The sequence below is a fragment of the Chiloscyllium punctatum genome, chromosome 30 (genome assembly GCF_047496795.1).
Source record: "Chiloscyllium punctatum isolate Juve2018m chromosome 30, sChiPun1.3, whole genome shotgun sequence".
In the NCBI taxonomy this organism is placed as follows: Eukaryota; Metazoa; Chordata; class Chondrichthyes; order Orectolobiformes; family Hemiscylliidae; genus Chiloscyllium; species Chiloscyllium punctatum.
Window position 1 is genome coordinate 6470144 of NC_092768.1, and position 18246 is coordinate 6488389.

The 18246-nt window shown below is 45.4% G+C and overlaps 1 protein-coding gene across 14 annotated transcripts in view; it reads right to left on the bottom strand.

Moving 5' to 3' along the window:
* The window catches only part of LOC140455148 (ras/Rap GTPase-activating protein SynGAP-like), a 1171996-nt gene that overhangs the window by 641408 nt on the left and 512342 nt on the right, over window positions 1-18246 (bottom strand). For all 14 annotated transcript variants that reach the window (XM_072549832.1, XM_072549831.1, XM_072549829.1 and 11 more), the window contains one exon: window positions 17719-17813. In XM_072549832.1, coding sequence (XP_072405933.1) covers window positions 17719-17813 — 95 coding nt within the window. The remainder of the gene's footprint in view (window positions 1-17718; window positions 17814-18246) is intronic.

Here is an 18246-nt window from a genome sequence, read left to right on the forward strand (position 1 = left end):
TGGCCGAGGCTTGGTTTCGTTTTGGAGTTTTGCTATGGGCTGACCTCGAGTCCGTGGGTTCAGGATATGCCCTGAGTGAGGCAATGCAATTGCTTTCATTCAAGTGTTGTTCCCAAGGCTCAGTCAGCTAGTGAGGGTTGACATCCATCGACATACCCTGTAATTTAAAATTTCCACTTACTGCATTTTCTAATGACAAAGCTAGTTGTTCTACCTGCTTGAAATCTAATTGAGCTTCAGCTAGTATATGCTTTTGTATGGTTAAATCATTAATCCCACATGTCAAATGGTCTCTCAGCATTTCATTAAGGGCTACACAAAAGTCACATGCCTTTGCCAGTCGTCTTAATCTCATCAAAAATCCCAACATGGATTCTCCTGGTTCTCGAACTGCCAAGTATAATCAATCGGGTCTCAGAATTAGAGGAGGCTTGGGGTCATAATATTCCTTAACTAAATTTGTCAACTCTTGAAAAGGTTTTAGTGTCTGATGCCATAAGAAACATTAGGCTCCCAGTAACCGAAACAAACTCCAGATCTCCAAGCTGTCAGGAGAATTACTTGTTAATTTTCAAAAATCACACAACACCAGGTTATAGTCCAACAGATTTAATTGGAAGCACACTAGCTTTCGGAGCGACGCTCCTTCACAGGTGGTAGTGTCAGGAAGGAGCACCGCTCCGAAAGCTAGTGTGCTTCCAATTAAACCTGTTGGACTATAACCTGGTGTTGTGTGATTTTTAACTTTGTACACCCCAGTCCAACACCGGCATCTCCAAATCATTGTTAATTTTCATCTGCCCCAATGTCATTTGCCTGGGAAAAAAAAGCATTATTTCCACATAATGGGCCCAGTCTTCAACAGCGGGATTGAATAAATCAAGGTTCCCAAATAACAGTTGAAAAGTGTGGTGCTGGAAAAGCGCAGCAGGTCAGAAAGCATCCAAGGAGCACAAGCCCCCAAATAACAGCATGATGCAAGAAATGCTTTACCCCAACTCAAAGACGACTGCTGCAAGTGAATTTCTTTCAAAAAGTGTACATTTTTTTTTGTTGCCACTGAAATAACTCCACAGAGGCTGGTATCCCATCACCTTGAGACCGTTTATTTACACGTACTTTACACTGGTCCAGCTTCCTCAGAGCCAGCGCTCAGAGTGAAGAGAACTTCTGACTCTTTCTGGCTACTTTTGATCACGTGAATCTTTGGGGGGCCCTCATGTGGTGCAGTGGTAATGTTTACTAGCTCTGCACCAAGAGGCCTGGTTCAAATCCCACCTGCTCCAGAGATGTTTAGTAATATCTCTGAACAGGTTGATTAGAAAAATAGGTTACCATGACTGGACCAGGGTAACAGCCCCATTCAGGGAACTCATATTCTATAAAGCTGACCTGGCTGACCTCGTGACAATCACTACACTATCTGTGCACTCAATTAGGTAATTATTTATGGAATGTGAGTCTTGCAGGTTTTGCCAGCATTCGTTACCTATCCATTACTGTCAACCACACGGCTGCTAGCCTGGATTCACATGCCAGCCAGACCAGGTAAGGGCACAGATTTCTTTCCCTAAAGAGCATTCATTACTCAGATGTTTCTGCTACAATAATTGCTAGTAGCTAGAGGCTATCATTAGACTGGTTTTGTCTTCCAGATATTTATTGAATTCAAACTTCACGACCTGCCATAGTGAGATTCATATCCCCAGAACAACACCTGGGGCCTCTGTAAAGATGACATTAGCACTATTCCACTATGATTTTATGATTTTGCTCCATAGCATGTCTTCTATGGAAAGGAGGAGGGGACAGCAGGTCTCAAATATCTACCCCTCAATCTGCATCACTGAAATAGATAACCTAGTAATTAACACAAGGCAACCTGCAGGATCTTGCTGTCTACCAATGTCATCTAGTAACTCACCTCCAAATCTGTCCTCCAACTATAAGGCACAAGTCAGGGGTATTCCCCACTTTCCTCAATGATTGAGACTTCAGCAACATTCATTAAGCTTGTCATCATCCAGAACATAGCAGCCCACTTCATTTGCACCATATCCACAAACATTTAGTATCTCCACCACTGACACTCAATACCAGCAGTATGTACCATTCACAAGACGCCATGCAGAAGCACACCAAATCTCTTAGACAGCGTCTTCCAAACCCACGATTGCTTCTATCTAGAAGGCGAAGGGCAGCAAGTAAATGGGGACACCACCATCTACCTGCAAGTTCCTCTCTAAACCCCACGTTACCCTGACTTGTAAATATACCACTGTTCCGTCAATGTCAGGTGGTTAAAATCTTGAAAGTCCCTCCCCAACAGTATTGTCAAATGTATTGCAGCATATCAGGAAGGCACCTTCTCAACAGCAACTGAGGATGAGCAATAAACCCCGACGTAGCCCATATCCCAGGAAAGTTTTGGAACATTCTTGGTTCTGGAGTGTTGGGGTGGGAGGTGGTTCTTCAGATTAGGGATTACTCAAGATTTACACAAGTTTTTAAAAATATTCTTGCTGGAGTCAAGGTCTCAACCAAATGAATTACTGCCAAGCCACGAATGTATCAAAGGACCTTAATTACTTAAGATAGTCAGGCCAAAAAAAACTGGGGAGGTAATGAAACAGAATTGTTTTGCACACTGAGCTGCTTTGTGATGCGTAACTATTAGACAGCGAGTCCCATTGTAACTTTCAAAGGAATTTTGGGGACAAGAGAGCTTGAATAACCAGGTACATCCCTTGAAAGGCTTGGGGTCCCTGTCATTGACCGTGAGGCATGTCACTTTAAGGATCGGAGAGACGGTGTTTTGACAGAATTGGTTGATTAGGAGCAACAGCCAGGCTCCAAACAGATTAGGTCAGGTAATCTACACCACAAAGAAGAAGAAAAACAGCCCTGTCCGATTCTAGTTATACCTTTATCCGTAGGGACCTGAAGCGGGGTACGGTTGGCTGCCGGGAGCTGATCCGATGCTGCCTCAGTGAGGCACTCCTTTCTCTGAGAAAACGCCTCAAGCTCATGTTCCGGGTCTTCTCCCCTCTTGGTCAGGAACGGATTGCGTCCCTGCACTGACTCACCCCCCACCCCCCACTTCTCTCGCTGGCTTTCCCTCAGGCAGCCGACCCAACTCTGCCTCCACGGGTGGCGAGCTGCAGGCGACCCAACCGCAGTTGCCAGTCACCCGGGCTGAGCCTCACTGCCTCCAGCATCACCCTCCCCTCTCACCTGAGCAGGTGCAGAACCTCCCCCCCCCCACCCCCCACGCAAGCAGCGGAGGCGGACTCTGCTCTTGTTCCGCTTCAGAGATTTGAGAACACAATGTCGCCAGAGGAGGTCGTCTCTGTGCAGTTACTGGGAGAGGCTGTGGGTGTTTGGATGAGGCCACGGACCTGGGCATGCAATGGCTGTGATTAAACGTGGGTGAGTGTATTTGTAAGTGTGTTTATGTATGTGATGAACAAGGGTGAGGGCGTATGCGTGTTGGGGAGTATCTGTGTGGGATAGTGACTGGGTGTTTGTGTGGGTGAGCATATGTTAGGCTGTGTTTGTGCATGGAGCAGCATGTGTGTGTTTCTGTTACTGCAAAAATATATTTTATTCGTCCAAAATATTTATGCGTATACCCAGATACTAAAGTAATTCGGTACAGTCATTGGGTATCAAGAAAAACAAACATTGAAATGTGACATTTCCTGCTGTCAAGAAAACCAAAGGTCTTTCTTACTCATGCAGGTTATGTTGAGGCATGAAGATGGTCTGATAGCTGAACGGACCCCCATTTAACTTCAGCAGAAAGACCTCAAACAGTGGCCTTTTCCCACTGTGCCTTGGCCCCAAGCTTTGGTGCGTCCCTCAGCCCGTAGTCCTGGATCTTGGAATGTACCAATCTGCAACACTTGGTCAGGGTCAACTCCTTGCTCTGGAGTTTTGGACAGATCAAAGAGCATCTTTGACTGAGTTGATGGTCACCTGGGCGCATTTTTCTGTCTCGGCATGCATCCCAGGGAACAGATCATAGAGCACAGAGTCCCAAGTCACAGAGCTGCATGGGACGAACTTTGAGAAGAACCACTGCATCTCTCTCCAGACCGTATCTGCAAATGCACGTTCCAATACGAGTGACAATCTCTCCATCAGGGTAGCCACTATGAGGGCAGCGTGAGAGTGGACATGCATGAAGTATCTGACAGGCAGTGCTCTTCTCACCACCAACCAAGCTATGTCTTGGTGCTTGTTAGAAAATTCTGGTGATGAGACATTTACCTTGACTCCTGAGGCTAGTTCAAACTGTATCTGTGCACTGACAGCGGATCTGAGCAGAAAATGGCAATATTATCCATGTAGATGGATGTTTTCACCTGCAGGCCCCATGCTGTCTAGAACAGACCTTTTACAGGCTCACATCCTTGCTGATGGACTCAGCAAAAGGCTCTATTCAACACCCAAACAAGGCAGGAGAGAGTGGACAGCTCTGCCTGACTCCAGATCTGATTGTGAAACTTTGATTCTCACCCATTGACTAAGACTGCACTAACGATGTTGATGTAGGGCAATTGGATCCAATATGGATTCTCTGCCCAGAGACCATTTTGGAGAGCACATGCCACATGTAGGTGTGTGCTATCCTGTCAAAGGCCTTCTCCTAGTCCAGGCTGATACGGTAGGCATCCATTCGTCCAGCCTGCACATAGGCAATTATATCCTTGAGAAGTGGGCAGATCTCCGAGGTCTTCCAACCCAGTACAGCTCAGGCTTGGTCAGGTTCAATCACTGATCTCGGAGCAGACCTGACGTTAGACAGGATTTTGTAACCTGTGTTCAGCAGTGAAATTGGTTGCCAATTTCAAATTTCCTTCTTCTCCCCCTTCCAGCTGTAGATGAGGGTGGCAATACCTTTCCTCATTAATGTGCACATTCAGCCCACCAGAAGCATACTGCTGTAGACCTCCAGCAAGTCTTGGCTAATCGAGTCTCAAAGAACTGAATAAAAATCCGCCAGTAAACCATTACTTCCAAGAGTTTTATTCTTTTCTAAGGACTCAAGGACCTTAGTCAACTCATCCAGAATCATAGAGATGTACAGCATGGAAACAGACCCTTCGGTCCAACGCGTCCATGCCGACCAGATATCCCAACCCAATCTAGTCCCACCTGCCAGCACCTGGCCCATATCCCTCCAAACCCTTCCTATTCATATGCCCATCCTGATGCCTTTTAAATGTTGCAATTGTACCAGCCTCCATCACTTCCTCTGGCAGCTCATTCCATACATGTACCATCCTCTGCATGAAAACGCTGCCCGCTAGTTCTCTTTTATATCTTTCCCCTCTCACCCTAAACCTATGCCCTCTAGTTCTGGACTCCCCGACCCCAGGGAAAAGACTTTGTCTATTTACCCTATCCAAGCCCCTCATAATTTTGTAAACATCTATAAGGTCACCCCTCAGCCTCCGACGCTCCAGGGAAAACAGCCCCAGCCTGTTCAGCCTCTCCCTATAGCTCAGATCCTCCAACATCCTTGTAAATCTTTTCTGAACCCTTTCAAGTTTCACAACATCTTTCCGATAGGAAGGAGACCAGAATTACACACAATATTCCAACAGTGGCCTAACCAATGTCCTGTACAGCCACAACATGACCTCCCAACCCCTGTACTCAATAATCTGACCCATAAAGGAAAGCATACCAAATGCCTTCTTCACTATCCTAACTACCTGCGACTCCACTTTCAAGGAGCTATGAACCTGCACTCCAAGGTCTCTTTGTTCAGCAACACTCCCTAGGACCTTACCATTAAGTGTATAAGTCCTGCTAAGATTTGCTTTCCCAAAACGCAGTACCTCGCATTTATCTGAATTAAACTCCATCTGCCACTTCTCAGCCCATTGGCCCATCTGGTCCAGATCCTGTTGTAATCTGAGGTAACCCTCTTCGCTGTCCACTGCACCTCCAATTTTGGTGTCACCTGCAAACTTACTAACTATACCTCTTATGCTTGCATCCAAATCATTTATGTAAATGACAAAAAAAGAGGACCCAGCACTGATCCTTGTGGCACTCCACTGGTCACAGGCCTCCAGTCTGAAAAACAACCTTCCACCACCACCCTCTGTCTTTTGTTCTGTATCCAAATGGCTAGTTCTCCCTGTATTCTATGAGATCTAACCTTGCTAATCAGTCTCCCATGAGGAATCTTGTTGAACGCCTTACTAAAGTCCATATAGATCACATCTACTGCTCTGCCCTCATCAATCTTCTTTGTTACTTCCTCAAAAAACTCAATCAAGTTTGTGAGACATGATTTCCCATGCACAAAGCCGTGTTGACTCTCCCAAATCAGTCCTTGCCTTTCCAAATACATGTACATCCTGTCCCTCAGGATTCCCGCCAACAACTTGCCCACACTGAGCTAAATGTTCTAGGATACAAATGCTACAGGAAGGATAGAAAGGGAGGCGAGAGAAGGGGGAGTGGCATTTTTGGTAAGGGATAGCATTACAGCTGTGCTGAGGGAAGATATTCCCGGAAATACGTCCAGGGAAGTTATTTGGGTGGAACTGAGAAATAAGAAAGGGATGATCACCTTATTGGGATTGTATTATAGATCCCCCAATAGTCAGAGGGAAATTGAGAAAAAAACTTGTAAGGAGATCTCAGCCATCTGTAAGAATAATAGGGTAGTTATGGTAGTGGAGTTTAACTTTCCAAACATCGACTGGGACTGCCATAGTGTTAAAGGTTTAGATGGAGAGGAATTTCTTAAGTGCCTACAAGACAATTTTCGGATTCAGTATGTGGATGTACCTACTAGAGAAGGTGCAAAACTTGACCTACTCTTGGAAAACAAGGCAGGGCAGGTGACTGAGGTGTCAGAGGGGGAGCACTTTGGGGGCTAGCGACCATAATTCTATTTGTTTTAAAATAGTGATGGAAAAGGATAGACCAGATCTAAAAGTTGAAGTTCTAAATTGGAGAAAGGCCAATTTTGACGGTATTAGGCAAGAACTTTCGAAAGCTGACTGGAGGTAGATGTTTGCAGATAAAGGGACAGTTGGAAAATGGGAAGCCTTCAGAAATGAGATAACAAGAATCCAGAGAAAGTATATTCCTGTCAGGGTGAAAGGGAAGGCTGGTAGGTATAGGGAATTCTGGATGACGAAAGAAATTAAGGGTTTGGTTAAGAAAAAGAAGGAAGCATATGTGAGGTGTAGACAGGATAGATCGAGTGAATCCTTAGGAAAGGAAGTAGGAGTATACTTAAGAGGGAAATCAGGAGGGCAAAACGGGGACATGAGATAGCTTTGGCAAATAGAATTAAGGAGAATCCAAAGGGTTTTTACAAATATATTAAAGACAAAAAGGTAACTAGGGAGAGAATAGGGCCCCTCAAAGATCAGCAAGGCGGCCTTTATGTAAATGTCCAGAGATAATGGCTGGTCCAAACTGTTCGAATGCTGTCGTCTAACATCTCCTTGATAGAGGGCAAGATGACTGTGCGGCCGTGCTTTCTGTGGACTTTGTGCCACACAGTCTGACATAAAAGAATTTGCTGAACCTCAAGATGTCAGACTGAGATGAAGTTACTGATATATCATCTTCCTTCAGACTGCTGAGCACAGAGGTCTCCTTGTGCATGTTTTGGAAGCACATGTGATCCATGCCATGTTGCAGATCCTGGATTGAAAGATTATCTTGGAGGTCTTCAGAGTCAAAGAGCTAGGCGTGCTGGCTATTTACCTCCTAAAGATCCTCCTTGACATCAACCCCCATTGTCTGCAGCAGGAGTAGGTTCTGCATGCTTTTCTGCAGTTTGGACAGATTCCCCCATCTTTCTCTTGCTTTCTGAACACCTTTGAGGATAAAGAACCTCTTGATGTTCCTCTTGGCTGTTTCCTACCAGTCTGATGGAGACTCAAAGAGGGGCTTTGTGCTTCTCCAACCTGTGTAATCTATTTTAAGCTCCTCGATGTTTTCTCTGGTCAATAGTTTCACATTCAGCTTTCACATTCCCTTGCCAGCCCACTGGTAACAATTGTTCATCAGGAGAAGACTGACTTGATATTGGTGGATCTGACCAAGGACATATGAGATGCAAACAGGAAATCAATCCTTGATTGGATTGACCTGTCTGACCGTGACCAGGTTTATTTATGCTGCTGTCCTCCTGCAGGAGTGCTGAAGACCTCGTCCAGCTTGGTGACTTTAATCATTTCCATCGGGAATCTGGATGTGATGTCCAGTTTGCTGTCAGCCACTCTGGATCATAAGCTGCATCAATGATGCAGTTGAAGTCACTGGCCAGAGTGACTGGCTTGGAAGTTGTCAACAGCAGGGGGAGCTACTGCAGGATGGCCAGCTGCTCACTCTTTTCCGCTGGAGTGTACATGTTAATTAAACTCTGGGGAGCCTTTCTGCACATCACGCCTCCTACGAGGAGGTGCCTGCCCACCATCTCCTTAACCCTTAAAATGGTGAAGTTGCTTTCTTTCAGCAGAATACACAGACAATTATTAACCCTCCATCAGATTGCAGACCTGTGCTGCTGAGGGGCGGTATTCCGCAGTCCTGCAGAATCAGGAGGTGTGCAGGATGTTGGCCAGGTAAGTCAATGCGGAGACATACTGCATTGCGACTTTTACACTAAGCACATTAATGGCTGGCAACATTCAAGCCCATTTAAGACTTTTTTTAGATCACTATACTGTCCAATAAAGATGTAAAAACTGGTCCAGTCACTGGGCGAACTTCTGCATCCCTGTTGTATAGAACATAGGAAAGTACAGCACAGAACAGGCCCTTTGGCCCACGATGTTGTGCCGAGATTTAATCCTAATGTAAGATATAGTAACAACCTACGCACCCCTCAACTCACTGCTATCCATGTGCATGTCCAGCAGTTGCTTAAATGTCCCTAATGACTCTGCTTCCACCACCACACCTGGCAACGCATTCCATGCATTCACAACTCTGCATAAAGAACCTACCTCTGACGTCTGCTTTGTACCTTCCCCTAATATCTTCAAACTATGACTTCTCGTACCAGTCAATCCTGCCCTGGGGAAAAGTCTCTGGCTATTGACTCTATCTATTCCTCTCATTATATTGTACACCTCAATCAGGTCACCTCTCTTCCTCCTCCTCTCCAGAGAGAAAAGTCCAAGCTTATTCAACCTTTCTTCATAAGACAAGCCCTCCAGTCCAGGCAGCATCCTGGTAAACCTTCTTTGCACCCTCTCCAAAGCCTCTGTATCTTTCCTGTAGGAGGGCGACCAGAACTAGACACAATATTCCAAGTGTGGTCTCACCAGGGGCTTGTTGAACTGCAGCAAAACCTTGTGCTCTGAAACTCGATCCCCTTGTTAATGAAAGCCAAAACACCATATGCTTTCTTAACAAACCTATCCACTTGGGTGGCAACTTTGAGGGATCCATGTACTTGCACACCCAGATCCCTCTGTTCCTCCACACTGCCAAGAATCCTGTCTTTAATCCTATATTCAGCATTCGAGTTCCACCTTCCAAAATGCATCACTTTGCATTTATCCAGGTTGAACTCCATCTGCCATTTCTCAGCCCAGCTCTGCATCCTGTCTATGTCGCACTGCAGCCTGCAATAGCTCTCTATACTATCGACGGCACTGCCAACCTTTGTGTCATCTGCAAATTTACTAACCCACCCCTCAACCTCCTCATCCAAGTTATTTATAAAAACTACAAAGAGCAGAGGCCCAAGAACAGAGCCCTGCGAGACCCCACTCACCACTGACCTCCGGGCAGAATACTTTCCATTTACAACCACTCTCTGCCTTCTGTCAGCCAGTCAATTCGGAATCCAGATAGCCAAATCTCCCGGTGTCCTGTACTTCCTGACTTTATGAATGAGCCTACCATGGGGAACCCTATCAAATGCCTTGCTGAAGTCCATATACACCACAACCACTGCTCTACCATCGTCGACCTGTCTTGACACCTCCTCAAAGAACTCAATAGGATTTGTGATGCATGGCCTGCCCCTCACAAAACCATGCTGACTGTCTTTAATCACACTATGCTTGGCCAAATAGTCATAAATTCCTATCCTTCAGAATTCTTTCCAAAACTTTGCTGACCACAGACGTGAGACTGACTGGTCTGTAATTGCCAGAGATTTCCCTATTACTCTTCTTGAAAAGAGGAACAACATTTGCCTCCTTCCAATCCTCTGGTACGACTCCTGTCGAGAGTGAGGAGGCAAATATCCTCGCCAGCGGCTTAGCAATCTCCTTTCTCACTTACCGGAGCAGCCTAGGATAAATCTCATCTGGCCCTGGGGACTTATCAATCTTAATGTTTTCCAAACTTTCTAGCACATTAACTTCATCAATCTTGATCTGGTCAAGATTGTATCCCAGCTCCTATAAGTTTTCATTTACAACAAGTTTCCTTTCCTTGGTGAAATCACCCATAACACCAACCCTGCTACTTTCGCATTTTTCCAGAATCTGCTCACCTATGAGATCTTCAATCTCTCTACTGCTGTTACGGGGGTCTGTAGAAAACCCCCAATGTGGTGGCTGTTCCCTTGCTGTTCCTAACTTCCACCCATACTGGCGCAGTAGACAAACCTTCCTCAACAACCTTCATTTCTGTAGCTGTGATGCACTCTCTGATTAGCAATGCTACACCCCCTCCTCTTTTTCCACCCTCCCTGTTCTTTTTAAACGTTCTAAATCCCAGAACATCAAGCAACCATTCCTGCCCCTGTGAAACCAACATCTCTGTTATGGCCACAACATCATAGCCCCAATTACTGATCCGTGCTCTAAGTTCGTCACTCTTATTTCGGATACTCCTTGCATTAAAGCAAACACACTTTAACCAATCCCTTTCTTTCATCGTGTGAGAAACCTTCCTGATAGATTCAATATATCCTGTCACTGTACCGTCTGCAACTGACCCCCTCTCAGACATGTGGCTCTGATTCCCACCCCTCTACCAAACTAAAACCTCCTGAATCACATGAGCAAATCTCCCACCCAGGATATTTGTGCCCCTCTAGTTCAAGTGCAACCTGTCCTTCATGTACAGGTCCCACCTTCCCTAGAAGGTATCCCAATGGTCTAGGATCTGAAGCCCTCCCTCCTGCACCAGCCTCGCAGCCACGTGTTAAGCTGCACTCGCTGCCTGTTCCTCACCTCACTATCTCATGCACCGGTAGCAAACCTGAGATCACTACTCTACTCGTCCTGCTCTTCAGCTTCCAACCTAACTCTGTAGTCACTTTTCAGATCCTCAATCCCTTTCCTGACTATATCATTGGTGCCAATATGACCACCTCCCTGTATATCCTCTCAATTTCCCCCTCAATCTCTTGGAGGATCTGTAGTTCATCCAGCTCCAGCTCCAGTTCCCTAACTCAGTTTTCGAGGAGCTGGAGTTGGGTGCACTTCCCACAGATGTAGTCGGCAGAGACATGTGAAGTTTCTCCCACCTGCCACACTCTGCAGGAGGAACATGCAACTGCCCGAACATCCATATCCCGCTACTCTGACAGCCCGCACAGAACTAAACAAAAGGAAGGGAAGAAAAAAAGGAAAAACCTGAAAACTTACCGAGTTTATCGGCTCTTAGTAAGGTTAGAGGGGGTGGGTGGGAGGGAGGGCTTATAGTGTAGGGTCTCAGGTGAATTGTTGCATCTTGGTAGAGGTGAGGTTGCTGTCCTGTTCCTCCCCGAGAGCATTGTCCTGATCAGATGTCATTGGGCCAGAGATGAAGCCATGAAGATCAAGTTTCATTTCAAGCTCTGAATTGAGCACAGCTGTTGTATGCTTTGCTCTTGATTCAGAGTGGTGTTGCTCCCGGTTTCCCACAGCTATGCTGTGCTGAGTATCTCATGGTTCCCAAAGTCAGGAGTTGGAGTTTCACTGGGCCCCCTTTGTTGTCCAGCATTTTCAGGTTGGGGGTTGTTCAGCTGCTTCCCCACCTTGGTGCTTGGCTTCTTCTTCTATTTATGGTGATCTTCCTATATGTCTTCATTGGAATTGGAGTCATTGGTGTCTCTTCACTCTGCTTCTGGCCTGTGCTGGCCCTCTGTAACTGAGGGTTTCGTAGTCTGGTTATTCCTCGATACCTGCCACACACCATCCTGTTTGTTCATTGTCTCCTTCTCCATTGACTCTGTATTCTCAGGTAGAAGTTCAGTTGGTTTATCATTCTCTGGAGCATCTTCCTTTTCCTGCAAGTCTTGCCTTCCTTCTGACAGTCCCTTTTCTCAGTTGTCTTATTGGAGGGTGGTGCCTGACTGTCCTTTTGGGTTCACTGTTTGTATGTCCATATATGTATGAGTCTGTGTTTGCATATGAAGGACTGTGTGTGGGTGGGATTGCATTGGTGCCTGATTGTGAAAATTAGCTAAGTGTACACATGTTAATGTGCAGAGGTTAGTGTATATGTGGGTGAAAGATTGTACATGAATGTGTGAGAGATTGGGTGAGTGAGAGGGTGAAAGTGTGTGTGGGAGGTTGAGTCTGCACGGCAGTATATATGTGAGTGAATGTGTCTGCATTTGTGTGTGCATGTGTGAATGTGAGTGTTTGAGGGGGAGTGCAGGTGAACATAGGTTGCTAATTGTGTGTGGGTGAGTAAAGTTGTCCATGCATGTGTTTGTGTATCTGTGTGGTGATTTTGTGTGTGTGGGTGTGTTTGGGGGTGGGGGGGGGGGTGCAGGTGAACATAGATTGCTAATTGTGTGTGGGTGAGTAAGTTTGTCTATGTACGTGTATGTGAATGTGCATGTGTTTGTGGAGTGATTGTGTGTGTGTGAGAATGAAGGTGTGTTTTCTTTGTGTGTGCGCAAGTGAGGTTGTATTTATGTGAGTGAGGATGTGTGTGAGTGAAGGAGTGTTTATGAGTGTAAGGGAATGTTTGTGTGAGTGATGGTGCATCAGTATGAATGATAGGGTGTTAGTATGAGGGTGCACTAGTGTGTGAGGTAATGGTTTTAAGTGTACAAGTGGGATGATGTATTTGTATTAATGGTTTTAAGTGTATGAGTGGGATGATGTATTTGTATGTTTGGGTGTGATTGGGTACATGTGATTAAGTATATGTCAGTGAGGGAGTGTTTATGTGTAAGTAAAAGGGATGTCAGGGTGAGTGCATATGTTTGAGGTTGTGTATGTGTATGAGGGTGTCTGTGTGTATGGTGGTATGTGTGAGGGGCTGTTTGAAGTTGTGTGTGAGGGAATTTGATGAAGGGATATCGGTGTGTGGGAAAGGGTGTATGTGAGTGTATGTGTGAATGGTGTGAGTCATGGTGTGTCAGTGTGAGGGTGCATGAAGGTATACGGTTATGTGAGGGAGAGTGAGGGGTTGTGAGAGTATGTTTCAATGTGTTGTGAGAGTGAGTGAAGATGTATGTATGAAAGGTTTTTGGTGTGAGTGTGAGTATTGGGATTTCTGTGTGTGTGTGTGTGAGAGATGAGCTGTGAGGATGTGTGTATGTGAGTTAGGGGGTTTTGGTTTGAGTGATGGGGTGTCTGTAAAAGTGAATAAGGCATGGTGGCTCAGTGGTTAGCACTGCTGCCTCACAGCACCAGGGTCCCAGGTTCGATTCCAGCCTTGGATGACTGTCTGTGTGGAGTTTGCACATTCTCTCTGTGTCTGTGTGGGTTTTCTCCAGGTGTTCCGGTTTCCGCCCACAGTCCAAAGATGTGCAGGCCAGGTGAACTGGCTGTACTAAATTGCCCGTAGTGTTAGATGCATTAGTCAGAGGAAAATGGCATTGGGTGGGTTACTCTTTGGAGGGTCGGTGTGTGCTTGTTGGGCCGAAGGGCTTGTTTCCACATTGTAGGGAATCTAATCTAAATATGTGAGAGGAGCTGTATGTTTGTGTGTGTTGTGTGAGATGAGAGGGTATCAGTGTGAGTGAAGGTGTATGAGTTGAGGGCTTTATGGTGGAAGTGTGAATGATGGGGTGTCTGTGTGAGCGCTTTGATAGTTGTAATTAGCCGACAGGTGCAGTGTGAGATGGTGATATTGCCAGGAGTGATCTCCCACTTGGTATTGCTGGTGTAAACATATTTGACCACAAGTGGGTGCTAAAATGAAAGGCTGGGAACTGGTCTTACCTTGCAGCCAGAGAGAGACATGCAAATGCATGGGAACATCCATTCATATTTTTAAACTAAACTTTGAACATCTAAAGGAGTCTAAAAGCTTGCAGACCTTGGGACCTAGGGAGACAGCACTGCCCTCTTGAAGGGAATGCCTGCAGAACATGTACTGTTTTTGAAGGAGCCTCTGAGGTCTACCGTCAGAGGAATGATACAGCCCCCTTACGGGGAAGTAAACCATTACCCTGTGTTCCATTACCTCTCCATTGGAAACAATTGCATTCGAGCGTTTTATGATTGGTGCTCTCTGAGAGATAATTACAGGAAGCATTCGATCTCAGGATGTGAATGAGGGGAAATGGACAGAGAGAGACAGAGAGACAGTGGGGAGGCTGTAAAGGAGTGATGGAGTAAGGGAATATTGGTGGAGTAAGGGGACATTAGCAGAGAGGGACAAATGAAAAAGAGAGCGCGAGCAGTTAAGAGATAAAAATGAGAGGCAGTCGGAAGAGAGTAAGTGAGAAGGCAGAGCAACGGTAACATGAGAAGAGGGGAGTGAAACCGGGAGAGGGAGATGGGGGACTTGAGAGAGTGGGAGTGAAAGGAAGAGAAAGGTGGGAGAGAAGAAAGAAATTGAAAGTGAAAGGAGGAGATTAAGAAAGGAGGGTTAAAAAGAGTGGGAGAGCGCGAGGGTGTGGAGCTGAGTACAAGAGGGAGATAGAGGAGTGTCAGGGGCAGAAAGAGAAACAGAGGGAGATGAAGATATGGAAGGGGAGAGGGAGAAAAGCCAAAAAGGAGTGTCAGGTGAGATAAAGAAACAGGAGAGAGGGAGTTTGGGTGAAGGGTTGTACATTGGTGCTGTTTTCTAGCTCCCTGGCTGTGACCGTCTATGTAAAACAGCTATGATTCAGGGGGTAAGTGTATGCAAGGAATGTTGGTTGTGGAAATGTAGGATGACCTTCACACAGTAGGAGAGCACAAAGAGGCGTGCAACAGACATCTCATTAGTATGCAAATAACTGCACTCAGCAAACAGTGCCACAGCCTCATATAAGCATACAAATACACTCGCTTGGCTCTGTGTCCTCTCTTCATTGCTAGTGATGAGGGAGGGGAAATTAAATATCTGACAACATTGGTAAGAACAAGGTGCAGTAAAAGTGTCATGGTGTATCTGCAAGTGACATGTATCTACTCCTTGCCCCTCTGTCTAATTTAAACCATATCAAAGGGATATGCTACTGCACAGAACCAAACTGTGTTTGTGACTATTTATGTGCAAAGATCAATTTTATGAATAAAATATATTTTTGAAATTAAAAATAAAAGGGCTATGTGCGTAATTCAAGGCATCTCAATACTCAGTTGATGCTATATTAAATATGTACTAGAGCTACACCTGGAGGACAGGATAATGCAAGGAGAACTTTACTTGATATCTAACCTTGTGCTATCCCTGTGCAGGAAATCTTTAATGGATACAGAGTAGAGGGATCTTTACTCTTGTGTTTAACCCCATGCCATCCCTGCCCCCTGGCAGTGTTTGATGGGGTAGTGTAGAGGAAGTGTTATTCTTTAAGCTGTGCTAGTCGTACTCACAATCTAGAGGGAGAATTAACCCAATGCTGTATCAATTTTAGGGATGTTTGATGCACAGTGAGGATGGAGCTGTAGTCTTTATCTAACCTGTGCTGTGCCTGTCCTGAGAATGTTTCATGCGGACAGTTTTGAGGGAGATTTCACTCTGCATTTAAACTATGGTGTACTTGTCCTGGGAGTGTTTGTTGGGGAGAGTATAGAGAGCTTCACTCACTATCTAACCCATACTATACCAGCCATGGGAATCTTTAATAGAGATAGCATAGAATAAGTTTTAGTATGTATCTAATTTGTGCTGTATGTGCCCTGGGCGCATTTGATAGGACAGTGAGGAGGCAGTTTTACTCTGTATCTAGCCTACTGTGGGAGTGTTTGATGTGTCTGTGCAAAGTAGATTTACTCTGTACTAAATGCATGCAGTACCCTCCCTGCGAGAGCTCTGACAGTGCCAAATTAACCCCCACATGAACAGATTTTACTATTATTACATATTGGCTTAACTATTTTCATGAGGAATACATAAAATAGAGTCACAATTTTAACATTGATACAATTTGATAATTTACCTGATATTGCAGATTGAGGCAACTCAGTCTTGAGTTCTTTCAAAGTAGTTTAGGATACTGTGAAACAAAATCTCAAATCTTCTGAGGATTGGGGAAAAGCACTTCTTCCCTTCTTTCCACACTGATGCATCCCGGGAATCTCCGCCAACACCACATGCTATTCCTTCTGCTGGAGTTCGCTTGACATTAGGAATCAGTCTGAGGACTCAATCAAGGCCTTCTTTCTCTCTCTCTCTCTCTTTCTTTTTCTCTCTCTCTTCCCCACCCCTCTCTCTCAGTATATCAATGACAAGAAGCTGGCCAGGTTCTGGTTGAATGCAAGGCTTTAGGTGGTGCTCGCTCCTGCTCGGCAACGATAGAACCCAGTGCTGTTCTCATTTGAAAGGAATCAATGGATTTAGAAGACTAAATAAGCTGAAAGCATTAAAAGCAAGCTTCTGACTTGAAATTATGCTGCATATCAGTGGGGCATCAAGGTAATCTACTGATCGCTTTCTTAAAACATTGGATTCCCTGAGCTGAGCCCAATGAAGATTACATGAGCCACAGAAGCATATTTTCAATATATAAATAATTATACACGCACGCGCGCGCATACACACACACACATATAGTGTGACGTTAGTGACAATTGAAACACTTCACTTGTTACCAGGGCAACTTGTCGAAAATCTTTCTGATGTATTCAAAGGCAAGCTGGATGAACATAAGAGAAAGCTACAGCAGATTCTGCTGAGATGATGTAGGGGTGAACGGAGTCTTGTGTGAATTCTGAATTTGGCATGAGCCATTCGGGTCAAATAGCCTGTGTCTGTTGGAGGGGGAGATGGTAGCATCAGTGCTCATGTTACTGGATCACAAAGCTTGGGTTAATGAGTTCAGTTCTGATCCAAGGCAACACTGGTGGGATTTAAACTTGATTAATTAGATAACTGAATCAAAAAGAGGGTCACAGACCTGGTGACCATAACAACTACAACTGACTGTTGTAAAAATAGGTCTCATTCATTGTTGCTCTTAAGGAAAGGAATTCTGCCATTCTTACGCAGTCTGGCCTGTATATGACTCCAAGCTCCACAGAAATGTGGTTGACTATTAACTACTCTCTGAAATGGCTCAGAAGCCATTCAGCTCAAGCACAACTGGGAATAGGCAACAAATACTCGCCTTGCCAGCGATGCTGAAATCCCATGAGAGAGTAAAACCGTTCAATGTTTCCAGTGCCCTCTGCCGAACCGCTGATCAAAGATTAATCTTGGCCTTCATTGATCGTGAGGAAGCAAAACCACACCCCCTCCCCGTAAGCTCCAACCTGTCCTAGTCTAGGCAAGCTTCACCCACAATTGGATGCTTGCACATTGTCATGGAAGTGGGATCCTTGCTGTCCGAGACAAGTCTCTCGCAGTTTATACTGTATGAATTCAGCTTCTGTTTCAAATGACTGCACTTACTGATGGCCGGAAAGGGGCAGAAGCCACTGCATCCATGCTCAGTTGTTTCCCTCCAGGTATGCTCTTCCTTCGTGAAGACCGACCAGGGTGGTACTCTGAAAAACACAAAATGAAAACAAGTTCTTGAGTCTTTGTTTGTTCAGAGGGACAGGCCATGGATTCAAGCTCCACTTCAGGGATTTGAGCAGGAAATTGGAAACATCACCGCACTGTCAAAGGGCATCCTGTTTCAGGTGAGGGAGTGAACTGAGGCCCTCATCTGCCATAGATTCATAGGGATGTACAGCACAGAAACAGACCGTTCATTTCAACTCGGCCATGCTGACCAGATAGCCTAACCTAATCTGCTCCCATTTGCCAGCACTTGCCCCATATCCCTCTAACCCTTCCTATTCATATACCTATCCAGAACTAGAGGGCATAGGTTTAGGGTGAGAGGGGAAAGATTGAAAAGGGACCTAAGGGGCAAGTGTTTCACGCAAACAGTAGTGTGCGTATGCAGTGAGCTGCCAGAGAAAGTTGTGGAGG